Source organism: Falco naumanni, chromosome 4 (assembly GCF_017639655.2).
Source record: "Falco naumanni isolate bFalNau1 chromosome 4, bFalNau1.pat, whole genome shotgun sequence".
NCBI lineage: Eukaryota > Metazoa > Chordata > Aves > Falconiformes > Falconidae > Falco > Falco naumanni.
Window position 1 is genome coordinate 65800327 of NC_054057.1, and position 26662 is coordinate 65826988.

Here is a 26662-nt window from a genome sequence, read left to right on the forward strand (position 1 = left end):
CCAGCCCTCCCCTGTCCCCGGCAGCACCTCCTGCTCCTCCGAGGACACCCCAGATTGGCGAGGAGCCCGCGGGTCAGCTGGGACGAGGGCTGATTCTAAGGGTTTGGCCTCATGATTGCTTTTTTATATGGCACAAGTCACCATCGAGAGCTCGGAGGAAACGATCGTTTTGAAGCTAGTACCATTGCTCCAGAAATTCGCGTTTTAAGGCAGGTTGTTAATTGGCACAAAAAAAAAAACAAACCAAAACATCTGGCGTCTTTTTGGTAAGTTGCCGGTCTTTGCGTTGAGCTTGTTTGGTTGTGGTTTCTGTGATTATTCCTTTCTCTAGGTTGGTTTTTTTTTCCCTTTCAATTTTGTCGGGGAGTTTTCCCCCTTCTCACACCCAGGGCTGGATTTCACCACCAGATCCCTCGGATTTTTCTTTTCCCACTGTACACCGACGTTGGTTCCCGGGAGGGAATTTTTGTTGTTGGGTTTTTGGTTTTGTAATTTCTTTGGTAACAGAGATGAAGAGGGGGGACGGAAGGGGGAAATAGTGTGTGTCGAGGGGTAGATGGGGCAAGACAAAAAGCCAACAGATCTGCTTTGTCTTTGTCCATTCCTCAACCGAAAAGTGAACCAGAAATCCAGCAGTGAATGGTCGAGCCAGTCACCAGGAAAGGTCAGATCCTTCGCTCCAAGTCTCTCCTCCCGTCTCCTTTCAAACAATTATTTTTTTAAATACCCGATTTCTGTAGCTAAAATGTGCTTCTTTGACCTGCTTGGGCGCCAGGCAACGCGGTGCAGCCGCGGTCCCCTTCCGGCCGTGGCGCTGGGGGATGCTCGGGTGCATGGAGGCGGGCGGCCATGGCGAAGTGTCTCCTTTGCCATGGAGTTTCTCTGGGAGGGATCCGGGGACAGGTGCTCTCGTGGGTTGGGGGGTGTGTGTGCATGGGGGGCAGGGGATGGGTGCTCTTGGGGGTGACTGGGGAGCGGGGAGGGGTCGGAGGAAGACGCTCGTGGAGGAGACTGGGGCTACAGAAATGCCCTCAACCAGGTTTTCAAACCCCCATGTGCCAATGGGAGAGGGTCTGGCTGCCGTGGGGAGCCCTGCTGCACCTCCAGGGGGGAAAAGCGACAGCAGCCGGAGACCTGGCAGGAGCCCGGTCACCCTCCAGGAACACGGGGAACATTTTCCCTGCTCATCCTCCTTCAGAACAGGAGGGGTTTGGCCCTGGTTCGGTGGGGTTGTGCCAGAGCCCAACCCCATGACTCCGCTTCTTGTATCTCCCTGACCTTTACCCCTCCACCGCAGGAGCCGTAAGGGTGGCTGTGGCAGGGATCAAGGTTGGGGGGGGGGCGCAGGGTGTGTCCCTCTCCCCAAAGACCCTGGTGAGCAGGTGAAGACAAGGTTCTGTGGTCCCCAAGGCCAGGGACGCTTCCAAACAGCACCTCGCCCTCCATCCCACGTCATTCCTCACTCCACACAGGTTTCCTCCGAGCCCTCCGGGGGATGGAGCTGACCCAGCTGCAAACTCTTTCCCTGCTCCACGAGCTGGGAGGACATGACAGTGGGATGTGGCACGAGGCCCATGTCCAGGGGTGATGCCCAGCTGAGGGTTTGGGAAGCTGATGGACTGGCAGCATCCAAAAGCACCCACCCCGCTGGGCTCGGGACATGCATGTGAGTCTGGGGTTGGCTTTGTCATGAGGAGGATGTCCAGAAAGGGACAGGGAGGGCTGGGGGGACATCATGCTTTGGAGAAAGTGCTTGTAGAAGAAGAGGGGACTCCGGGGTTGGTGCCTGGCTCCTCCTGCCAGCGGTTCATACATCGCCGGCGGGCATTCATGAAGAAGTTGCTGACGGTGTTGAGCTCTAAGCCCAGCTGCTGTGAGATGGTCATCTGCATCTCCTTGGATGGGCGCTTGTTCTCCTTGAAGATGGCGATCAGGGTGCGGCGCTGGAGGTCCGTGAAGACCAGCCGCTGCTTCTTGGGCTGCAGGCTCCTGTCTTTCTGCTGCTCTTGCTCTTTGCGTTTGCAAGCTAGATGTTCAAAAGAGAGAACAGGGCCATTAATTGGTGCTCACCAACCTGGCCCGCTTGTAGGTTGTCTGGCTGCCTCCCAAAAAAAACAGGCCCTTCCTCCAGTAAACCTGCTGGCTTGTTGCCCACCACTCCCTAGGCTACCTCCCTCATCTTCCTCCCTGTGCCTCCTGAGCGTCTGCTGGGATGGGACAACAGCCTCTGGTGACATCAGTACGGGAAAAGCCTGGGTGAAGCTCATCACCTTTTCAGATGCCCAGGAAAAGCCCAAGTCTTGGCGTCTCCAGCTAACCCCAGGACCAGAGACCAAGGAAACTCCCGGGCTGACTCTGCTCCCGCAGCTTGGCTGTTGGGACCTGCTCCATCCCTGTATTTTGGGGTTCATCCATCAGCCTCCCTCCCTTGCTGCACTCTGGATGGTCTCCCATTGCCTCCTCATCCCCGCTGTGGATCTCGCTGGAGGACTTAGGGAACTGGTGTCTCTCAGCCATCACATCCAGCTGCCAGCTCTGAAATGCAGGGAAGAGCCAGGGACCAGGACATTACGAAAAGGCCAGTCTGCGGTCCCCATATCCCATGGCAGACAGCCTGGAAGGGCTGTTTGTGGTTCCACCTGTTCTGGGAAGGGGTTTTCCTGCCTCTGGAGGCTGGAGATCAGCTGGAGCCACCCGAAGCTCCGGGAAATGCAATTGTCCCTGCATGCCTTCACTGTTGGATCCTGTGGCATGTGTGTCAGGTTGAGCCAGCAGCAAATTAAAAGCCTTCCCCACAGGTTTGGCTTGAGCCAAAGGTCAGGCCAAAGGTGCTGTCACATGGAGACAGGCTTCCAAGAGCCAGGAACACCCCCCTGACACCCCCCTGCTGCAGGCAAGGGTGGGAGGGAGGTGAGTACGCACCTTGTGATAAATGTATGCATTTTAATTGTGGGAATATCAAGCACACTGGGTGGAAGTGATGAGAAAAGGTGCCCTTTGCTACGATGTTTTTCTAGAAAATTATAGAATAACCAAAGTTGGTGGAGGTTGCTGGACTAGTCCCTACTCAAAGCAGGGCCGACCATGAAGCTGTTGAGGTTGGATCAGGATGCTCAGGGACTTGGCGGCTCAGGACTTGGCCAGACATGTGCGGGCACTGCAGGAGCGCAAGATGCCCATGGGCAAAGCAGGGTATGGGTCTGGCCCTCCAAGGCTGGGGACACGTTTCCTCCTGGAAAGCTCAGAAAAGACTGAGTAAACCATGGGCTAAAGACTTTCCAAGGGAAGTCCTGCTCTTGCCCCAGCAGTTTTCAGCCTTTGGGGTTTCTTGGTTCAGATCTTCCAGAGGATTTTGCAGGGAGGGCACAGGTCATTTGAGACATTTGCTGTTGGAACGTTGCTGGATGACAGATTTCAATTTGCTTCTCTCAGGCACTTCCAGGAGCCTCTTCGACCTGGTGCACAGACCTTGGAGGGACCAGAGGCCAAGGCTGAAAGCCGCTGCCACAGCGATGGGATAGCATCTTGGGTGCACGGGACAGGTATTCCCCTTGGGCTAACTACCTTCCTGCTACACAAACACACCTCCACGGCCGGGCTGAGTAAAAGGGTAGGCAGCTGTGTCACCTAGGAGTAATGGGAGGGTGTTTGAAGTCATTTCTTCCTCACTAGAGAACAAGCAAGGTCTTCCTCTGATTTTTCTTCAGCTGGCCTGCACTACAAGTCCTCTTTACATCACCTTGAACTAACAGAAAAGGCTAGTATCCACCCCTTCCACCCAAAGCTGGGGAAATCTAGAGCTCGGTGAAGCAGATCATTTAACCAACCAATTGAGCCTTTTTTCCCTGGCTGCTGGGCTCGTTCCTCGCCCCGTCCCCATGCAGGTGGTGGGAGACATCGGTTCTGCTCCCACTGGGGCAGGGGACAGGAGGCACCAAGCTCGGCACAACCAACCACACTCAGTCAAAATCAGCCGACCCTGCTAAAGACAGTTAGTGGAAAGCCTTCCCCTCCCCTTCTCCCCGCCCCCCCCCCCCCCCCCAGGCAGGTTTGGCTGCAAACCACCATCCTTAGGGACAAGGGACAGTCTGAGCCTTGGTGGTGCTGGGGGGCCCTGTCCCAGGGGTACCTTACTCAAACAGCCAGCAGAGAATTGTTTAGTGGAAACCTACCCTATGACCATCAGATGCTTGCAAAAAGAACAAACAAAAAAAGTCTTTATAGAAAATTTGACTTTTTCCCAGGCATGAATTAAACAAACAAACAAAAAGAGACCCCCAGACTCCCCCCAAACCAAACCACAAACAGAAAAAGCCCCCCCCCCACACTGTACGTGCACATTCAGAGCAGCGTGTTTTCACCCTGCTGGACCCCTCACCCACCCACCACGTGCCCTCCCAGCATCCCCCCAGCATGCTTGGCTCCAGCCCTTGCTGGTGGCATGGGTGGGACCTCATGTCGATGGCGGGCACCTCACCCAGTCCCTGTGAGCATGGCTTTTGTTCTGCGTGAGTGGCACACACTGCATCTCTCTACCATATATATATATACACCAGGTACCTACAAATGTCCGTAGGTATGTGTAAATACATCCATACCCCCATGGGACCTGCCATGTGACATGCTGACCCAGCTCTAACCCTCGCAAAGCCACCCAGATCCAGGTTGTCCTCTTGTCCCCCTGCCTGTTGGCACCCACTCCCACCAGTGGTGCTGGACAGCCAGCCTGAGACCCAGCATTTCAGCTTTTCAACCTCCTGTTCCTCCCACACACACACCCCTCCATTCAATTTTTAGCAGTAATTATTACAAATCAGTCTGCCATTAATAACTCAAAGCTCCGAGGCAAACACTAACCATCAGGGCCTTGCCGGTAAAACTGTGACCCAGCATTAAAGCTGGTGCCGAGTATTGCTTAGACAGAGGTGACACCCTGCTCTGCACCCCTTGATCCCCCCATTATTTTTGGCCTGCAACACCACCGGCAGCCGCATCCCACATTTCCTGTGCTCGTTTGTTTATTTATTAATTTCTTTTTCTGCTGACGCAGCCCAACACCCCTCTTCCCCAGTTCAATCTAATTACAGCTCCACACAACAAAAATCGATAGTGACGCTGGTCAGATCTATTTACGGCAGCCATCAACCCCCCAACGGAGGATCTTTTTCCTATTCCCCATCCCCCGGGCGCTGCTTTCCCAGGCAGGCTGGCGGTGGCCATCCCCGTGTCCCCGCAGGCAGCAAGGGCTGGGGACAGGGGGCAGCCAGGGGCACGGCTCTGACTCCCACCCAGGCGAGCAGAGGGTGAGGGGTTTTCTTTGTGCTTTAAACCCTCTTTTTTTCCGAGTCGCAACATCCAAACAACTCATCCTTGGCTTAATGCTGTTGCTTGTCCTTCCCAGGTCTCTGGGCCTGGCCACAGTCCATGGGGACGGGGACACGCTTCAGGGTGCTTTCACCCCTGCCTCTGTGTTACCTCCCCGGCAAACGCCCTAAGCACAGGCTTTATTCCCTGGCTTGTCCTGCTCCTCCTGGGGCACAGGAGACCCTGGCAGTACCAGCAGCATAGTGGGAGAGATGGATTGGGGTCCCCCGTGGCCAGGGGAGATGCTCTGTTGGCCAGTAAAGGTTGAGCTCGCCCACAATGGAGGTCTTTCTCTCCTCTCGCCACCTCTCCCCAGCTCATTTCACAACGCCTGCACCTCTGAGACCTCCACAGCTCCACCAGGCTTGGCTGAAACCAGCCGACAAGTGCAGAAGTGACAAGGAGGGAACACAAGATGCAGTGGGATGGGGTGAAGGCACAGAGCCCCTTCCTTCCACACACCGGGCACGCCAGCAATCCCAGCGGTATTTCATCCCTAAGGTAGCTGACCTGGCTGCAGGAAAACCACTGGGAGCAAAGGCAAGGAGAAAACCCTGGGGGGGGGGGCGTGCGGGGGAGAAAGCAGGAGGAAAGACCTCTGAAAGCAGAGGCATCCCACCTGCTCTCCCCAGAGGATTTCTGCTGAGGGTTTCTGCCTCCCTGGAGACTTATGTCAGACAGAGCGCATTTTCCTTGACTTAACCTTGACAGCTCAAAGCAAAATATCTCCCAAATCATTTCTAAAGGGACATAATGGAGACAATCAAATGGCTGCTGTTCAGAACTGCGATTATGCCTCGCAGCATGAACTCCACGAAGCATTTAACTAATACCTGATAGCTTTGCAGGCTTCCACAGCCTGACAGACACTGGTTTCTCCATTATACCCGCAAACCTCTGTTTTCTCAGCCCCAGCGTGCTCTCCCTCTCCATTCACTTGCAATACAACCTGTAATTTTCTGCCCACTTTGCTTAAGTGCTGGTGATTTGTTGAAATCACAAAAGACAGCCAGGGGCTTTCAGAGCCAGCATGCTAGCTGTAAGCAAGGTTAGGGGGAAAAAAACCCACCAGCTTTTCTCTTTTTCTCCCTGTCAAATCAGCTCACAGCAGTGCAAGGGGACTGAGGAACATCTGGGGGCTCAAAGGGAGGTGGAGGAAGGGATGGACAGGGGGTACCTGGACGTGGTCGGACAGGTCAGGACAGGTTTCTTCGGTGCAGGGGCAGGATGGGCTCTTTTCACTGGTGGGCACCGGGCTGGAAATAGCCATGAGCAAAGCTGGCTTCTCTCCATGCCTTCAAGATGGGTCTAGACCCCGGGCTGCCTCAGTTTCCCTCTCTCCTTTAAAGGGCAGAGGGATCTCAACCTCCTTCACAGGGACGGGGGGAACTGGGTGTAGGGTTGTACAATGGGTGTTACTGGTTCAGACCCTGCCCCGCTATTCTGGAAGGTTTTGGGGACTGCAGCTCTGAGCAAACTGGGATGAGCCCAGTGCCTCCCACAGCAGAGCGGTGTCTGATCCCGAGTTGAATTAACCTCATGGCATCTGCTTCCCCAAAGATGGAGCAGAGTCTGAACCAAAGATCAGGGGGCTTCATCTGCAAAACAGAAACCCTTTGATCCACAGCTGGGCCAGCCAGAGAGGTTTGTTTGACTTTTCTTTACATTGTAGGAAAAGAGCCCAAAGAGGTTTGTCACAAATAGGTTTCTCCAGTAGAAATTCATATCTTCTCTAGCTGGGCAGACTCAATGCTGATGGGAGAGTCAGTAGCGTACAACACAGGAAGAAAGAGTGCTCAGAAACCAAACCCCAAATTTCTTTTTGTTTTGTTTTGGTTTTTTTCTGAAACCTGATTTGATTCCAAAAGCTAACAAACACACAGGCAAAGGGGATGCAGTGCCAGCCACACAACCACCAGCGCAGAGCCTGCTTCACACTGCCCACACCTGAAAACACCACCCTGCAACACTGCAACACTGTGATCCCCCAGACTTCAGCAGCACATGATAGAAAAACCCTTTCCAGGCTCCAGGACCTGGGAGGATTTTGACGACTGAGGTCCTGCAGCATCTGACAGCTTTGGACCACGCTGCAGTAAAAACTGCCCCGCTCTAGAAACCCACAGGTTCAGAAAACTGCGTCAGAGGACACCCAGCGCATCAGAGATGCGGTTAGGAGCTGTGACATGTCTGTAGAGCTGCAACCTCAAGGTCCTGCTGGGTTGGAGTGATATGGTCTGGCCAGAGCTCCCATCCCTGTGCCATGTGGCCCTGCCTCAGTGGTGACAGGCTTCCCCACTGGTGTCCCCGGGAGCTGCCAGAGGATGAGTCCTGTGGCCCAGGGAGAGCCCCTGGTCATTGGTATGCAGCCAGCGCGCTGCAGGGCGAGCTGCTTCCCCGAGCCCAGCAAATTAAATCTTCCTCTGAATGCTGCAAATGAGGAGATGAGATGAGACAAAGCGTTCGCCTTTGCGTCGCTGGCTGCATTTTCCTTCCCTCGCAAAGGGTTTCGGTAACTCGTTCTAGCAAGCAGCTCCAGTCAACCCAAACGGGGCTGTGAGGCATCACCAGCCACCCGCACCAACCTCCCCGGCCCATTCCCCAGCAGCCCAGGGGCTTTCAGAGCAGCACAGGTTGGCAGGCGGAGGGAAGAGACTGAAAATGAAAGCACAGGTCCTCACTCCTCTGCTTGGGAGACAAAGGTCCCACTCGAGACAGGGGGATTCAGCTGGGACCCGCAGAGACTGGAGGAGACCAGCAGAGCCACCCAAACGTGCAGCAGAGCAGCGACACCAGCCCCGCAGGACGCCTCGCTTGGCTTCTCCTGCACTTCTCAAGTGTTGTCTGGTTTTTCTTGGCATGGCATTTTCAGCTTTTCCAGTGCTGAAGCAGAGGAGTTTGTCTGGTCTCAGGGCAGGTGAAGGGACACAAAGAAGCTGTGGCAGCTGCAGGTGTGCTTGGCTCCGTCCCTCCATGTCTGCCCTGTATTCATTCTTGTCCTTTCCAGGTAAGCTGCTACCAGCTCCACCAGAGCCAGCCCTGGGCTGAGCCAGCTGCAGCAGATCCCTCTCACGGACGCAGAAACAGTTTCAGATTACTTAAAAATGTGAGTTTGTTGTTAAAAGCCTTTTTTCACTTGCTTTTCTGGAGACGTTCATAAAGGGAGACCTGGTGCCCCACTCTGCTTTTCTCGGCACCCAGGAAAACTGGGCTCAACCCAGTTCTGGCATTACGTCTGCTGGCAGTCTTTTGTCCCATTTGTCCCATTTCCTCCCTTTCTAGGACTTTTTTTGGCCCAGGACCAGCTGCTTCTTATTGTTGCAATGGAGACCACTGCCATCACGAGCTGCTCAGTGCTCATGCTGCCAGCATGGCCCAGGATGGGACCAGCTGCCTGGTGTGAGGCAGGGCCAGGCAGAGGTGCCCTGGGAGTCCTCCTGGCTGCTCCGTTCTCCTTACTGTTCTCCTGAGTCATTGCCACTTAGTGTGACAAGAACAAATTGGTGCTAATGAAGTGCTGGAGTCAGGCAGCGCAGCAGGCAGAAGCCGGCAGTGCCGCAAGGCAAGGGATGGCAGTGGCAGGGGAAGGTCGTCGCCTTCTGGGAGAGAGGGAGGATGCACGGATGGGTCGGGGGGGATGGCTGGAAACCCTCCAATCCCTGAAATAGGTTTTCCTTGGAGTCAGGGACACTTGCGCTCAGCTTTGGTGTGAGAGCCCCAGCTGCAGAATCTGGAGAGAAAAAGGGAGTCTGGGGTTCAATTCATGCCACAATAAGGAAAACTGACTAACACCGGACAAGGAGCTCACCACAGGAATACGGGGCAAGTGACACCCCTGTGACCCATGTGGCTGTGGGTCCTGTGCAGCCCACCTTTGTCCTTGCTCCTTTGCACAGGAAAGGAGCAGCAAGGATCTCCCTTTGGCATCAGCACAGACTGCTGCCAAGTGACTCTCATCAGCCTGTTCCTGCACGGCTCCTCCTGCCAAACTCCAGATGCCTTCTGCAGCTCCCAGATCTGGGTCTCTGAGCAGGAATGATAAACAAATTCAGCAATCAATGAAGCATATTTCCTCAAAGTGCATGTTGCTCCTGAGCTGCTCTTGGTGGAGAGATGGTGTCCAGAGAGGGCCCAGAGCAGTTACCAGCCGAGGAACATTTGCTGGACAGCCAGGAAAAACAGTGTGGGGGGTGGGACAAGTTTTCTGCATTTCCTGATTCAGTCTGGTCTCAGGTGGATTTATTGGGTGTGAGGTGGGAACCTCCCTTACAGTTTGATGGAGGCAATTCTCAGACGGCTGCTGGCTTTCTTGCTCTACAGTGCTGTGATAAACAGGAAGATCTGTAATCCTCTGGGCTGGGGCGTTGGAGGTGTGCTTCGCCAGGTTTAGGATGCTCTGAAGGCAGGTGGCATAGCCCCAGCGGGGACACCGGTTGCTCTCAGCAGTCCCTCAGCTCCAGCCGTGTGTCACAGGAGGGAAGCTTCCAGAATCAAGCCCTTCACTGCCACCAGGCCCTGTTCTGGAGGCCGTGGCGCTCTCAGTTGCCAGCCCAACCTCAAGTGTAAACTGGTTCCCCACACCCAGCACGAAGCCACTCATGGCACGAGGACAGTCACCTCCATTGGGGAGGGGACTGGGGACAACGGTGGGGCCCACCGCCCCGCTCTGCCGCTCTGAGGGAGTCGGGGGCTGCTGGGGCCTAGGGGGCACAGGGCAGCCGCTCCGGCCCCTGCTCCCTCAGGGCGCGTCGTCCCCCCCGCAGGCCGGCCCCGGGTAACACCGGGCTCCTCTCACCCCGGGGGTGGGCAAAGGGCTCTCGGCCGCCCCGGCCTCCGTGCGGGCGGTGGGGGCGGCGGGCAGAAGAGGGCCCCGCCGGCCCCATGGCCCCGCCGCCATTTCGGAGCGCTGCTCCTGCCCACTGCCCCCGCGCGGCGGGGAATGGTTTATCCCGGCCCCCCCCCCCCCCCCCCCCCCGAGCCAATGGGCCGTCCCCGCCGCGCTGGCGCCCCCGTGCGGACGGACGGGCGCATTCCCCCCCCGGGGGGCGGTGGCAGTGGTACAGCTCGCCCCGCCCACCCCGCCGCTAGCCAATGGCGCGTGGCGGCCGCCCCCCGCCACGACGCAGATGGGCCGTTCCCCCCGCACACACGCACCCCTGCCACTCAGCGCGATGGGCCGTTCCAGCCGCCCCGCACACATGGGGCGTGCCGGGATGGAGCGGTCCACCCTCGTCTCCGGGGGGGATAGTGACGGTGCCAAGCAGCCCCGGAGCGGCGGGAGTGGCACCGCTCGGCCCAGCTGCGGGGCGGGGAACCTCTGGCTGCCCCACGGCTGGTGTATCACAGTCCCATCACTGTTCCATCGCTGCCCCATGGCTGCCCCATCACTGTCCCATCACTGCCCCATGGCTGCTGTATCACTGCCCCGTGGCTGCCCCATCACTGTCCCATCTCTCTCCCATGGCTGCCACATCACTGCTCCACAGCTGCCCCATCACTGCCCCACAGCTGCCCCGTGGCTGGCCCAGCACTGCCCATCACAGCCCCATCACTGCCCCATTGCTGCCCCATGCTGCCCAGTTGCTGCCCCCCAGGCCATCACCCCACCACCTCCATCACGGCCACACAATCCCCCTACCCCCCAGGACTCCCTGCCCCCGGGGTGCTGAGCCTGTCCCCCCACACGTGTGGGGCTGGCACGGCTGTGGCCAGCACTAAGCCAGTGACTCTTAATACACCGCTCTGGCGTTATTAGTTCAGCTCCCAAGGTATTTCCCGCAGTAATTGCACTGATCTGCCAGGGATTACGCGCTGCCGCTCTAACGATGGATGATGTTTTAATTCGAGCCAGGCACCTGCAGGGAGGGCAATGCAGTGACCGAGACCCCTGAGCACCAGGCAAGGATGCTCGAGTCTGGCTGGATGACCGTGCCGCTAGCATGGGATGGAGGGGCTGCCCAGTTGCCTGGGAGGGGGTTTAGGGTGAGGAGCAGCCAGAAACCTGAACCCCACTGGGCGACCAAGTGTCAAACAATTCCCTGGATGGGAGCTCGGCCAGCCCCACGGCAGGGTTCTAGCATTGGGACACCAGTGATCCCAGCTGGCTGGGGTTCAGCATCCCCCCATGGCTGCAGAGCAGGTGGGGATGCTCCTGAGCGGCTGGGGAGGGCCCTTCCCAACTCCCAAATCACTGCTGGGGGACGTACAGGCAGCCTGGGCTGTGCCTGCTGTTGCTGCCCCCCAGGTCCTGCTCCCTGCCCCTCGCCAACCCCATCCTGCCCAGAGGAAAACTCCCATGGGAAAATGGCTTTTCCTTCCTCCCAGCTGAATACAGCAAAGAAACTCCCCACACACACACTTCCACGTTACCTTTAAAAATGACCCCCACGCAGAGCTGTTCCTTCTGGTAAAGCAGCAATTAATCATGGCAAGTATGGGATGGATTTGTAATCAGCTCCCCCCTTCTACCACCCCCATTCACAGCCCTGGGTATTTTGCCTGCCCCCCCCCCCCCCCCGCCATGTGTGTGTGTGGGGATGGGGCCAGCGCAGCCCATTGATCCTGCCTGGTCGATTTTATTGAAACTCCCACGAGTGGCTTTAACTGCGTGTTGGATATTGCTGGCACATCAGTTTGATGGCTACGTGACCGGCGGGGAGCTCGCTGGCAGGTTTGCAGGGAGGGAGGGGAAGGGAAAGGGGCTGCAGGAGGGGGGGGGGATTCATCTCGATGGAGTGGGGTTATCCCCTGGGTTATTCCCTGGGTGAGACCTGGGCATCTCCACAAAGGTGGGAGCTTGGTTAAGGGGAATGGTTTCTGTCTGCCACGTTTCATCGGTGGCTGGGAAAGGGGCTGGGGGGGGGGGGGAGCAAAATGGGCTGAGAAGGAAAATAGGAAAGAAAGGGGATGAGGGGAGAGAAAAGGAAAAATATAAAGAAACGGAAGAAGGAGAAGGAAGAAAAGAAAAAGAAAAAAGAAAAAGAAAAAGAAAAAGAAAAAGAAAAAGAAAAAGAAAAAGAAAAAGAAAAAGAAAAAGAAAAAGAAAAAGAAAAAGAAAAAGAAAAAGAAAAAGAAAAAGAAAAAGAAAAAGAAAAAGAAAAAGAAAAAAAGAAAAAGAAAGAAAAAAGGAAATAAAAAAGGAGAAGAGAAAAAAGCAAAAGAGAGGAGAGAAAAGAAAAAAATAAGAAAGAAAAAGAAAAAGAGAAGACGGAAAAGAAAAAAGAAAAGGAGAAGAAAAGAAAAAAAAGACAAATAGAAAAACAGAAAAAGAAAACAAGGAGAAGAAAGAGAAAAGGGTGGAAAGGAGAGGAGCGGGCATCCCAGCCGGGTGCTGCAGCTCCATCCAAGCCCTACGCCCAGCAGCCCCTTTGTTTTCCCCACATCCCGTCCCCCTTCCCCTTCCTGGCTGCTTCCTCCCATTCCTGCTGACCAGGGGACAGCCAAGGGACCAGGGGACAACCAAGGGACAGTCTCTGCCAGGTGACGGTCGCGCCTGGGGGGCCGCCCCCTCCCACCCCAGCACCCCGGGTACCCGGGCTGGGCTTCAGCACCCTCAGGAGCATCAGAGGGGCTGGCTGGAGTGAAAACATCATCCAGGGAAAGTACAAACCCGCCAGGAACCCCACTAGGACATCTCCCAGGCTGGAGGCAGAGAGAGACACCTGAGTCCCTCGATTCACCAAATGTCCCCCCGAGGTCCCTTTTCCAGGGGGGGCGATGGTGTAATGGCACCCCCGGGGCTAAAGGTCCCAGCAACCACCTGGCAACGGTGCCAAAAATCAAAGCAATAATTTGTTTTTTACTTGGAGGCGTTGAAAGATGAGGAATGGCTGGGAATCATCCATTTGGGGCAGAAAAGACTGTTAAGTTTTGGGGAGATGCTTCCGAATTTTTTTCTAGGAGAAGCAAGCTGCTTTGAAATCACCATTATTTTGAATAAATGCCCTGATTTGCGTGACTTAGTTTTCAATTTCTTTTTTTCTCTTAGTGTGCAAACCACCCAACGGTACCCGCACCCTTTGCCACATCCTTGACTCGCCACCTCTCGCCCCATTTCTGACCCACAGCTGCAACGCAGATGACAAACACACGACAATTCAAATTTTGTTTTGAGAACGCAAATTCAATGCCCGACATCAAGCGTGGTCCCACTCCTGCCTGCCTGCGCGTGCGGGCAGGTGGGACAGTGGCTTTGGGGGGGATCCAGCAGGAGCCCCCTGTACAGCAGCTCCCCTGGGAATACCCGGGTAGGGAGGGGTTTGCTGCCTTCCACATGAGAAATGTCATAAAAATCCTGAAGTTGGCCCCCAAAAGAGAACTCAAGGTGGACATTGATGCTCGGATCCATTTCCAGAAGCCTCTTGTTGAAGCCTTGGGTCCCTCTGGATGACTCCAAAGCCCGGCAGCGCAGTGCCACCGTTACACCCTCCCTCCTCCTCCTCACCCCCTGCAAGTTGGGAGGCACATGGGGAAGGGATCCCTCTCCACCCCGGAGGAGCTTTGGAAGCACAAACCACCACAGCATCGACCCCATCATTTTTTCAAACACCACATTGGAGCCAAACTGGGCCAGATGCTGGTCCATCTCCCGAGCATCCACTGAGCAAAACGCAACAGGGATCCATTCTCCATCCCAGGCTGGTATTTACCTGGTGGGGGGGCTGCCAGGCCCAGGGCAAACAAGGGACCCTTGGAAGATAGGGAAAATTTAGAAAGTAGGGCCAGAGCTCCAGAGAAATCGCAAGGGATGGGACGCTGCTTGCAGGCACTGGTGGCATTGCCACGTGCTGCTGCGCTCCCCAGCTCTGTGACAGGCACTGAGCGCCGGGGTCCCCAATGCTCTGTAGTGGGAGCAGCCATCGCCGGCAGCAAAGCAAAGCTGTTGATGTCTCTGTCAGCCCCTGATACTATCACCCGTCAGCAGCTCCCAATACATTTGCAATTTTATCCCTAATGGAGAGAGTTTGCTCATTACCTGCTCTTTATGGGCTGAGGGTAGTGTAACTCCCACCAAGGGGCATTGCTCTCTGGACCATCTTCCAGTTTAAAGGTTTGGCCCTTTACGTGGCATCACTGAATTCCTCGGCTTTAATAACCTGCCACTGGTGCCTTCATGCACTGTAAAAGCACTGTCATCCCCACTCTTATGTGCAGGGAAACTGAGGCACAGAGGGATTTGCAGATGCTCAACCTGTCAACCCACTGCCAAGTCACAGCTTGTGTCCCTTCAGCTGCATGGTGGCACTTGGCATGGGGAGGGGAGATGAGGCTTTGGGACATTTCCCAGCGGCCAGAGCCAACCTTGCCGCAGCTTTCAGCTTCCCCAGGCTGTGTCCTCCTCGTGCCGGGCACCACTGCGGGGGCTCCTTGAGGAGACCATCACCTTTGCAGCCCTTTAAAGACCACTTTGATATGAGATATTTCCCCTGATTTTGGTCCATTTTGGTTTTTTATAAGGTCCCTGACAGCTAAACCTGATGCATCGGGGTTCCCAGCTGCGCCCTGCGGAGCCATGCCACACACTGAGCCCTCCCGGCACACCGCAAGCCCACCAGCCCCCAGTATTTAGGGCTCCCTGGATTCATGCCAACAGCAGGAGACCTCGGTTCTCCTCCAATCTGGGTGGGCGACCAGCAGCCCCCTGCTCCCCTTGCTGCCTCCTCCTGCTGAGATCTGGGCTCAGCAGAGCTGCAGCGGTTATCGCTGTCTGTGCCGTCAGACAGCAGCAGAAAAAGCCGCAACTTGCTTTTCCTTCTTTTTTTTATTTTTTTTTCTTTTTGGTCAAGATATCAGGGGTTTTCCTGCTGCTCTGCAAGCAAGGAGATGGTGGCCAGTCCCAGCAAGTGCCTTCCCACAGCTGGTCCCTGCTTTCCCCTTGGCAGGCTCCCGCATGGGGATTTTACGGCTCCTTCTGCCAAGCTGGGCAGGGCCGAGCCACCCCTAGCCTGCTAGGTGTGACCAGGTTTCCTGGACCCCAAAGGGGTGACTCCTGTTGGGTGATGTCTCTACCCTTGGTTTGGGAACAGAAAAAGGACAATCACAGGGATACAGAACCGAGGCAGGACGGCAAGTCCAGGTCTCCCGACAGCGACATTGTCCGACGCAGGGCAGCGGTGGTGGCAAAACCCCGGGGATGAGAAGGCAAAGGAAAGGACATCACTGATCCCAAAGGAGTGGGTATCCACAGCGGGATGGGGATGGGGAATACGAGCATCCTTGCTGCAGCCCTGCCCAGTGCAGCCCACCACCCCTGTCCATATCCCACCCGCTGTGGGTGTATATGCATGCACCTCCTCTCACCATGCGGCATCTCCAGACCCGCTTTCACTCTGGCAACGCATTGCCCTCTCCGTGCCTTAACGTCACCACCCGTGAAACACCCTGAACCCCTCTGAATCCCTTGCAAATAATTTCTGGACCTCCTCACCTCACGCTGCAGAAACCACCAGTACTTAGAGCAACAGTGCATATCCCTTACGGAATATCTATATGTTAGGATACAGTTATTAAGGTAATCCTTGAAATCCTACCCATGTCCATGCAAATGTGTCTCAATTGTAATATTGGGTCTTTATTTTTCAGATGTTCTGGCTCCTCCTTCCAGGACCAGAGAATCCAGGTTGCCTCTATGATTCACTATTTTTTTAACAACCCAAATGTTTTAAAAATCCATCATCTATTTTGCCTGTCCTTCCCTGCCTTGGTTTAAATCTTGGTGAAGATGCTTTATACCATTCCAGGTATTAACAAGATTTTTGGATTTCCATTTAATCAGCAAAACCTTGCCACTCGATGGCCACGGTCCTGCACGGAGCCAGTCATAAATGCACGCGGCTGCCAAAACCTGCTGCCAGCTGCTCGGCAGCCCCTCGCCGCCCCGGCGCAGACCTGCATCGCTCCCACTGCACCCACACGGCACCGCACTTGGCTGAGGATGGGTGGGATGGAGAACATTTTTGGCTCCAACTTCCCACTTTGGCTGGTTTTCAAAGCCAGGGTGCTGACCCCAGCGCCTCTGCGCTGCTGTTAGAGCTGGGCAGGAGAAGGGCAATGACTAAGAGCGCATCCCAGGATGATGGAACACATCCCAGGGTGACTGAAGCCTCAGCTTGATGCTGAGCCACAGGATTTGTGCAGCTTAGCTCCAAAAGGGAGCTGGGGCAGAGCCACGTGGGTGCATGGATGTGGGGTGAGGGCAGATCAAAGCTGCCCAACGCCTCCGTCTGTACTCAGGGTGCCCCTCTCCCTCTGCCCAAGCCTTTCCAAGAAACCTCAGGGCATCAGGCACAATGGGGAAAGCTCTTCCCCCGCAGCCAACACGCTGCTGGGGCTGGGAGGTGATAGGTTCAGCTTCTGCTGTGGCCAGGGAGGCAGCAATTCCCATGGGAAACACAGCCTGTCCCAAGGCTGGACAGGACAGCTGGGGTCTCCAAATCCCCACCGAGCTGTGAAGCCCCAGCCCTTATAAGACAGGTTGGTGGGTTGGTTTTATTTTCATTTTTCCTCCTTTTTTTTTTTTTTTTTGTTGGTGTTGCAAGTGGGCCATCATCACCCTGCCACGAACCCTGTGAAGGCTTCACAGGAGGAGACCCACGTGCTCAGGAGGTTTCCATAGGGAATTTCTGGTTCCTCTACACCCAGGTGATGCCACAGGGATGCTGGTAGGGGCAACATGCAGTGCCCAGGGCAGGGTGGGATGTCCCCAGGGCAGGGTGGGATGTCCTCAGGGCAGGACAGCAGGTGCCTGGGCCCTGCCTTGGGTCTTCTCCTGCCTTGGGTCTTCTCCTGCCTTCACCATCCCTCTCCTTCCTCCGCTTTGGCAGACCCCGCGTTTGTCCCTGGATTTGGCATTCCCCAAGGAAGCTGGGCAGCAAACCCCACGATGGTGGGCACAGCAGAGCCTCCCCGGTGGCAGCTCCTGGGGGGCACAGCTGCCCCCTCCCAGAGGCACAGGCTCCTTGGCCCTGCAACCGCATCTGAGCAGAATGAGAAAATATTGGATTTGTTTTCTGGAGAGAAGGAAAAAAAAAAAATCCAATATTCTGTCTGCAATCCCAGACTCCACGCCTGGTTATGGCAGGAAAATGCTGTAAATCTCCCCTTTCCCCACCAGCTGGAGAAGAAAGACTGATTTTCTTTTCATATTCTTATTTTCTCTCCTGGTTTAAGCCCCGGCATTTTGCAGGTGGCTCTGCAATCTCTTTGTTGACCAGGACTTAAACCTGCTCTCCCAGCTTCCCCGACCCCGGGAAGTCGCTTCGCACACCCTTCCCAGCAGCTCCCAGGCAGCGGCAATGAGATTTTAATAGATGTATTTTCAAATTAGTTCTGGGCCTTTCAAGACTTATCAGTTAAATGAGGTTTTTCAAATTGATTCAAAGGTCACTCTGAGAGTTTTCTCTTCTCTGTTATCTCTCCCTTATGGTTTCAGTGGCGATTGACAGGACGGAGGGAAAAAAAAATATATCACCCCCACGCTGTACGCCCAGAAAAATAAAAAATAATTTTAAAGAAGACACCCAAAGTCTGCACCCCAAAATGCGGGGGTGGCAAAACGGCCCTGGGTTAGCCCCCCACCTCCCCGGCGCCAGCACCACTGGGGGACTGTGGGGTCCCGGCCGGGCAGGGAACAAGGCGGCTCCCCCCACGGACACGGGTGGGTTGTACCGGAGCTGCCGCCCCGCAGAGCGGGAGGTTGTTTCCTCCTGTTGGGGGGCGGGGGGGGAGGAAACCGAATTAATGTTTAACCGACGGGAGGTTTATTGGCCCCTTCTGACGCGCAGATTAGGAGCAAACAGAAAAACAGCCGCGGGCGGAGCGAGGCGGCCCCGCCGCGCTGATAAGGGCAGCGGCGCGGTGCGGTGCGGGGGGGAGCGGTGCGGTGCGGAGCTGGGGGCACGGAGCGGGGGCTGCTCCAGCCTGGCGGCTCCGCGCCGGCGGAGCAAGTTGCCTGTTATTAACGTGCCAAAAAAAAAAAAAAAATTCAAAATCATAATAATAATTTAAGAAATTAATGAAGAAATGAAAAAAAGAACGAAGAAATAAATGAAGAAATTGAAGGATTATTTTTTTTTCCGACGCGGAAAACGGGTTTGTCTCTTCTCCCGCCTCCTTGCCTCGTACCCCCTCGTGCTGGGGGGGTGCTGGGCGCCTGGAGCCCCAAATTCCGGTTTTCCTCGATTTTCCAGCGGCGAATAATTCGCTCCCAACGCCACAGCCCCGCCCGTTTTCCCCGTCGCCCCGCGGACACGCGCGGATCGAAAGCAGCGCAAGCGTCCGCGCTTTTTCCGCCGCTCTCCCAGGCCAGAGCCGTCCCGGTGCTCGGCGGGGAGGAGCCGTCGTTGGGCCAAAGTCGTTTGAAAGAGGCTGAAATTCAAACAGAACTCGTGGAAAAAAAATAAATAAAAATTAAAACATATTTCCCGAGTTTTTTACACAGCGGAATCCTGTCCCTGGTCCTAGCACTTCTGTGTATTAGTTCGCAGTATTAATTAGCAGCGTGAATTATTGGCGTTGCCAAAGCTCTCGGGCATTTGCCTTGGCGCAGCTCCGCGATCGTGCTCGCAGTTTCGGGGTGGATTGGGGTGGGTTTTTTTTGAATAACGACTATTTGTGCTGCAGCGGCAGTTTGCTCAGGGAAGAAAGCTCTGGGAGTACAGGAAGAAAGGAAAAAAAGAAAAGAAAAAAGAAAAGAAAAGAAAAGAAAAGAAAAGAAAAGAAAAGAAAAGAAAAGAAAAGAAAAGAAAAGAAAAGAAAAGAAAAGAAAAGAAAAGAAAAGAAAAGAAAAGAAAAGAAAAGAAAAGAAAAGAAAAGAAAAGAAAAGAAAAGAAAAGAAAAGAAAAGAAAAGAAAAGAAAAGAAAAGAAAGGAAAAGAAAGGAAAAGAAAAAGAAAAAGAGAGAGAGAAGACGAAAGGAAAGGAAAGGAAAGGAAAGGAAAGGAAAGGAAAGGAAAGGAAAGGAAAGGAAAGGAAAGGAAAGGAAAGGAAAGGAAAGGAAAGGAAAGGAAAGGAAAGGAAAGGAAAGGAAAGGAAAGGAAAGGAAAGGAAAGGAAAGGAAAGGAAAGGAAAGGAAAGGAAAGGAAAGGAAAGGAAAGGAAAGGAAAGGAAAGGAAAGGAAAAGGCGAAAAGAAAAAGAAAAAGAAAAAGAAAATAAAACAAAAAGGGAAAACGAAGGTGGGGAGCTAAAGGAAAAGCAAAATAAAAATGGAAGAGGGAAAAGAAAATGTGAAAGAAGGAAACGAACAGGCGGCTGGCGGGTCCCTCCTAGCCGTCGGCTCCCACGGGCAGCGCGGCCGCGTCCCCCGGCTCCGCGCCACGGGGAACACGTTGGGGCAGGAGCTGCCGGTCCCGCCGGTGAATTCCGGCCACGGCCACGCGTGTCGGGGAAAAACCCGGGAGGATGGATGAGCCGAGAGCTCCTTCCAGTCAAGGGGGAACGAAAGCGGAGCTGCAGTGTCGCGAAGGGGACAACAACGGTGTCGTCGCCCTCCTGAGAAATAATCACGAGTGAACTAGCGAATCCTGAGTGTCGGAATAGATCCCTGACGGGGAGGGGGTTTCCACTGGCGGGGACAGGATGGGAGCGCACCCAGGGACACGCGTGGTTGGAAGGCACCCACTGCTCTCCATGGGCACGCAGGCGCGGGCGCACGGGGAGCCACGCTCTCCCCACAGGACCCCACGAGAACGAAGCCGGTGCCTTTTTCTCCCCCAGGACACCGAGGGACGGGGTTGGGGAGCGGGGGTGTCACGGGTTGGGGGAGTCGAAGCCCCACTCTGCCGTGCAGGGACCCCCAAAGGTGCCACGTTGGAAGCTCCCCGCCACCCACGGGCCCTCGCAGGCCTCGGGGGGGCGGGGAGGGGGGGTGGGGGGAGCGTCACGAAGTTTGTAGAGCTGCATCTGGAGCCGTGACAGCGGGTCGCAAAGATGGATGGCCCGAGGGGCCGGGCCGGGCACCGCCAGCTGCTGCCCAGATGTTTTCCCGTGGGACCCTCCTGTGTTGCAGAGCCCCGCGGGACAAGCGGGACCGGAGGGGGCCCGGGGCGGGTGGGCGCTGCAGCCCCCCCGGCTGCGGCACTGCCCGGGTCCCGGCTGAATAATTAATGGTTCATCTGCGGACGGGGCGGCGGTAGGGGGAACTGGGGTGGAAAGAGGAGAAAAGAGGCAATTGCCATTTATAGGGGCCCGGCGTGTTTATTGATCCGCGATTTACTGACTCGGACTGACCCATCAGATGGGCTCCGCAGCCGGGCGGCACCGGGACTGGGACCAGGTCCAGGACCAGAACTAGGACTAGGACCAGGACCAGGACCAACCTCCTCCCTGGCCGTGCCCCGCGTCTAACACCCGTTGTTTTGCTCGCCCTGGGAGGAAAAAAATCCGATCGCCGCCTAGGCGGGGAAGGGATCCCTTCCCTGCTTGCCAGGGGGATCGCAGCCCCCCGGGCCCCTCCAGCCACCCAGCCCGGGGCGGACTGAAAGGCTGGACAGGTGGCCCCGGGGTGGGTCGGGGGGGATTCGCCTGCATCGATCGGGGTGTTGGGGCTGGGGGGGGGACGGGACCCGGGCACGGCCCCCCTCAGCGCGACCCCCTCCCACAGAGCCCAGCTTGTGGGGGCAGCCGGGCTGGACCCTGCCACACGCGCGGGTGCGGCGGGACGGGGGGACGTCAGGAGGGAAACGAAAGCGGGGCCCGGTGGAGGGACAGCGTGGCCGCAGACACAGCGGCCAGGCCGGGGGGGGCCGCAGGCAGGTTGGGGCGCCCCCCCCCACGTCGGGGCCCGGCCGATGCCCTCCCACGGGCGGCGTGGGGCGGCCGCGGCCCGGCTGAGCGCGGCCGGAGTCACGGCGGGGCTGGGCGGGTTGGTTTGTTTTTTTTTTTTTCTTTCCTTGTCTTCGTAGAAAGCAAAGAATTAAGCCCTGTCCTCAGGAAATGTGGGGCTTTAATATCCCTAAGCGATGCCTCCAAGGCGCCCCTGGGCCGAGAGGAACTCGGCGCTGAGGAATAAAAACCATTTTGGGGAGAAAACCCCTTCCCCGCCGCCGCGGGAGGAGCAGCGGGGCCGGGGCTGGTGCCGGGCCGGCGGGCAGGGGCTCCCCAGCCGGGGCCACGCTTTTATCACCAACATCGTGGCTAGTATTTCAAATTTTTGGCGAGTGAGGAACCAGCCACCCCGCTGCTCAATTGGCCCGAACAACGCGGGCATTAAACGGCCGATCGCGGCAGTGTTTAAATCTTTATTTACCAGAACCTTGTAAAGCCAGGAACAATTTGCATTCTATTAACTGCTTTTCAATAGGGCATCGACTGGAACTAAAAGATGCCACTACCCTGCCCTAATTAAAGAGCAACTGAATTACACTAAATACATATGAACGCTGCTCTCCTCCATAAATAACGGCGGGCTCCTCGCCGTGCCGAGCGCCCGGTGGGCCGGACTCTGCCCGGCTCCACGGGGAGCTCGGATTTAATAAAAATAATTTATTTAAAAAAAAAATCATACACGCGTGGTTTTTACCACACGGCCACCACCGCGTGTTCCCGCGGAGCCGCCGGGCACGGCGCGGCGGAGCCGAGGCAAAGAAAGGCCGGAGCGGGGACGGGGACGCTCCGCCGGCCCTCGGCCCTTTCTCCCGCAGCGGCTCCGCGCAGAGCGGAGGAGCGCGGAGCCGCGACCCCCGCCCGCCCCCCGCAGTCACAGCGCGGCCGCGCCGAGCAGCCGCGTTTCCCCGGCAAACCCTCGGCCCAGCGCCGGCCTGAGCCGAGCCGGCCCCGCGAGGCCCGGAGGCACCGGGAGGGGGGCGCAGCCGGTGCCCCGGAGGAAGCGGAGCGCAGCCCCGGCGCCGCCGGCCTCCCCCCGCCCAGCCCACGGCCCCGCAGGGGGCGGTGGGGCAGCGAGGGGACGCAGCGGAGCTTCCCAGCGGCTTGCCCGCGGTCCCGAGCAGCGGTGCCAAACCGACGGCGCAGGAGCTCGGCGGGCGGCCGGGGCGGCGGGGCTCCCTCCCCTCCCTCCGGCGGGAGCAGGCCCGGGGCGGGGGGGGCCCTGCGGTACGATTCGCCTCCGGTATCAGCTCCTTCCCTTCTTCCGCAGGCTTCGCGTTGGCTCGGTCCCCCCCGGCCCAGCCCCAGCCCTCACTCGCGGTGGCACCCCGAGAGCCAGGGGTCCCCACGCGTGTCCGCAGCACCCCTCAGCCCCCCGCCCGGAGGTGCGGAGCGGACGGCCGTGGTCGCAGACCGTGCCGTGCCGTGCCCTACCTGCCAGCCTGAGCGCCGACATCCTCTGGAACTCCGGCTCCTGCAACCATTTCCACATCCTCCGGAAAGTCTCCCGGCCCGACTTGAGCTTACTCCAGGGCTTGGGGTTCCGCAGCAGGTCCGAGAGGGTCCCCTGGGAGCGGCACAAGATCCTCTGCGCGAAGATCGCCTGCGGGATGCTGTAGCGCTTCAGCTCGGCTGTGATCCGCTGGGCCACCTCCTTGGTGTTGATCTCCTCCACCTGCCCGGAGCCGCCGGGCTGGGAGCCGGTGGCCGAGGCCTGGCGCTCCCGCTCGCCCAGGAGGGACCCGCCGGGCTGGGCGTGCGGGTGGCCGTGCGGGTGCATCCCGTTGAGCGGAGGCATCATGGCCGAGCTGGGGGCCGCCAGCCCCCGCGCCAGGTGCTCCTCGCCCCGGGACAGCATCGCGGCGTGCGAGTCGAAGCTGTTGGGCGAGAGCATCTTCTCGTTGGGCAAGTGGCCGCCGGGGCCGTAGGGGGCCAGCGGCTGCTGGGCGTTGTGCAGGCTGCCCAGCCCGTTGGGCAGCGGCGAGAGGGGCTGCCCCATGGCCGGCATGTCCTTGGGGTAGTGGCTGTAGAGGTTGCCCATGGAGGCCAGGCTCCGTTCGTCGCGCATGAGGGTGAAGCTGCCGCTCACGTTGCCGGCCAGGCGCTGGTGCGGGTGGTGGTGGTGGTGGTGGTGGTGCGGGTGGTGGAACTTCTCCGAGACGGTGGAGATGGGCGGCAGGTGCTGCAGGGGGGTCAGCGTGGTGTAGGTGCTGCTCAGGCTCATGCCGGAGGGTGACTCGCAGGACATGCTCATGGCGGGGTGCAGCGGGGCGGCCAGGCTGTGCTCGGCGCGGTAGTCGCCCCCCTCCAGGATGGAGGCCATGCCCGAGACCATGGCGGGCCGGCCGTGCGGCACCAGGTTGCGGTGCGAGCCCTGCCGCCCGTGCGCCGGGCTCAGCAGCTCGGCGGGCTGCGAGTGCGGGACGCCGTGCAGGCTGCCCAGGTTCTCCATCGCCAGCTCCATGGTGGCCGCCGGGCTCTGCCGCTGTCTCGCCCGCTCGCTCGCTGCCTTCCTCCCCCACCCCCCCCGCCGCCGCCGCCTCCTCCTCCTCCTCCTCCTCCTCCTCCTCCACCGCCGCCCCCCCCCTCCCCGCGCCGGCTGCCCGGATTAATTCAGACTCCGCGCTCGGGGATCGATCTCCCGCGCCCCGCGGTCAGGCCAGCATGATGCGCCGCGCCCGCCCGCTCCAGCCCGCCTGGATGCGCTGCGGCGCGGGGCCGCGGCCGGGCGCGGAGCGGGGGCGCGGGGCGCGGAGCGGGGCCGCCGGAGCGGAGCGGGGCCGGTGCGTGCGCTCGGGGCGGCTGCGGCGCGCCTCGGCCGCCGGCTCCCGGCAGCCTCGCTCTGGGCCGCGGCGTGACGTCAGCGCCGCCCCGCCCCGCCCCCCAGCCGAACCGAGCCGCGCCGCCCCCCCATCCCGGGGCGGGGGGCGGGGGGCACAGGCGGGGGGACCGTGGAGAGCGGTCCGCACCCCCAATCCCCGACGGGGCGGCACCTGCCCCCCACCCCCGAGCCGAGGTGACACCCACACACACGCCGAGGTGACACCCCTCCCCGCACCGAGGTGACCCCTTTACCGGGGTGACCGTCCCTGCACCGGGTGTGTGTGTGTCCCCGCACCGGAGTGACTCCCCCGCACCGAGGTGACCCCCGGCGCCCAGCGCGCACCCGGCGGCGCGGCACGGCTGTGCCCACCTGCTCCCTGCACATCTGGCTGCCCCCAGCCCCCCCCGTGCACACATCTAGCTGCCCCCACACCTGGCTGCGCCTGTCCCCAGCGCCCCCCACAACCCCCCCCGCTGCCTCCCCCGGCCCCTCCGCCCTCCCAAGGGCCTGGCTGCCCTTGTCTATCCCAAGCGTGACTGTCCCCACACACCCGTTTTTCCCCACGCGTGTCCCCAGCATCAGCGCCTTTCCCCGGCTCCCAGTGGGCGCTGCCTCCCGTTCCAGGGCAGCAGAGGCCACCGGGAGGTGGGGGGGTGCCTTGGCACGGTAGTGGTGGTGGCAGTGACAGAGACACGTGTGGGGTGACACACGGCTCTGTGCTGCAGGGCCCTGGGCAGCCCTGGTGGAGAAGAGAAAGAGGAACGAAGGAAAGGGAAAGGCAGCTGGAAAGGCAAATGGAAAGGGAATATGGAAAATGGAAAAAGGGGACATGGGAATGGAAAGGGAGGTGGAAAGGGCAAAGGAAAATGGAAAATGGAAAAAGGGGAAATAGGAAGGGAAAGGCAGGTGGAAAGAGAAAAGGAAAAAGGAAAAGGGAAAGGGAAAATGGGAAGGGAAAGGGAGGGGGGAAGCGGGATGAGGAGGCCGTGAGCCTGTGCGGGCCAGCGGCGGGCCGGCACGCGCTGTCCCCGCGCGCTCCCCGCCGCCCCGGCCCCACCGGCTCCCGGCCAGCAGCGGCTGAAGCAGCTCCGGCATTCCCGGTCCTCCAGGCCGGGACTAGCCGCTTTCCCGAGCTCTATCGAACATATCGAAAAAATGAAGACCATCGTTTCCCGCGGGTGGGCCCCGTCAGCCTCGCGTGGGCTGCTTGGTCCCCTGTCACAGCTGGGCTCCAGACGGCTCCCACGGTCGAGGGGGCTGCGGGGTGGGGGGCGCGGGACAGCATGTCCCCCCTCCCCTGAGGGCCGGAGCCTCGGGCCGGTGCTCGGGCTGGCACCGGGTGCCCGGCTTCGCAGCGAATAATTCAGCAAAAATTAACATCCAACCCAAACTGAGTGCATTTAACCCAACCCATCCCGCCCATTCCATCCCAACCCATCCCATCCACCCCATTAATCCCAACTCATCCCATCCCATCCCATCCCATCCCACCCCATCCATCCCATCCCATCCATCCCATCCCATCCGTCCCATTCATCCATCCCCATCCTGTCCCACCCCATCCCATGCACCACATCCACCCCATCCCATTCCACTCCATCCATCCCATCCCACCCCCGGGAAGCCGGTTAAATGCCCAATTCAATAAATTGCCCTGCAAGTTCGCGGGACGCGGGCGCACGGCGGTCACCGTGGGGCAGAGGGTGACCCTGGGGAGGGGGGTGTGTGTCTCCCCTCAGCGCCTTTTCTGCCCTTTTTATCCCCCTTGTACTGCGGTCCAGCCCGCTGGAGTCGGGATACGGGGGAAACCCGGCCTCCCCCCGGTCCGTGCCCCGCTCCCGGTTCTCAGCCCCGGTGCGTCGCTGCCGGGGGGGTCCACAGGCCGTGAGCGGGACCCCGAAACCGGGAGGGAGCCGCATCTCGGGAACCCCGGCGGGGATGAGATGTCCCCGGTACTCAGGTGGGCGGGGGAGTGGGCTTCCAAGCAGGTAATGGGACACGCAGCCGGGCAAGGATGGGCGGGGGGCTCGGAGCCGCAGAGTCATGGGCAGCGGGGGCCGCAGCCGGGTAGGGATGGGCAGGGGTCTCGCAGCCGGGCAGCGCCGAAGGATGCTGAGGGGGAATGTCGGGGTGCGCAGCGAGGAGGACTTGGGGAACAAACCAGGGATGAAGCAGCCGCGTCTGGAAGGGTTTCATTGAGTGTAATAATGGCGATAGCGCATCGACTGCTCCATCGACCGCCCATCGATAGATCCATCCCTGCAGCTGCCCATCGCGGCCGGCGTCCCGCACAGCGGCCCCGGGCCGGGGTCCCTGCGCCCCCCGCCCCACCACCGCCAGGCCGCGCACCGGGACCCCCGGGGCAGCCGCTGGACTCTGCCCTCCGCCGAGCTTTGAACCGAGCAAACAACAAAAAGAGAGAGACTTTTTAGTAATTAGTGAGACATAATTGAGTAATGCGGTAGCCCCGCGCCCCCCCACCCCCGCCCCCGACTCTTCCCCGATCGATGCAATATCATTAGGCAAGAGGCACCGAGACACGCGGGGCCGGGGGAGCGGGGGGGCAGCAGGCGCTCCCCGAGCCGTGGTCCCGGGGTCCCGGGGTCCGGCCCTGGGCCCGAGCGGCTGCGGGCACGTGCGAGCCCCAGCCCCGGG

General features: G+C 58.6%; 1 protein-coding gene across 1 annotated transcript; it reads right to left on the reverse strand.

Moving 5' to 3' along the window:
- Positions 1–23688, reverse strand: ONECUT3 (one cut homeobox 3). The gene is made up of 2 exons (XM_040593454.1): positions 22618–23688; positions 1–2026 (listed from the first exon to the last, which is right to left on the reverse strand). The coding sequence occupies exons 1-2, from the start codon at positions 23645–23647 to the stop codon at positions 1734–1736; spliced, it is 1323 nt and encodes a 440-aa protein (XP_040449388.1). The 5' UTR covers positions 23648–23688; the 3' UTR covers positions 1–1733.
- Between the last annotated feature and the right edge of the window lie 2974 nt (positions 23689–26662).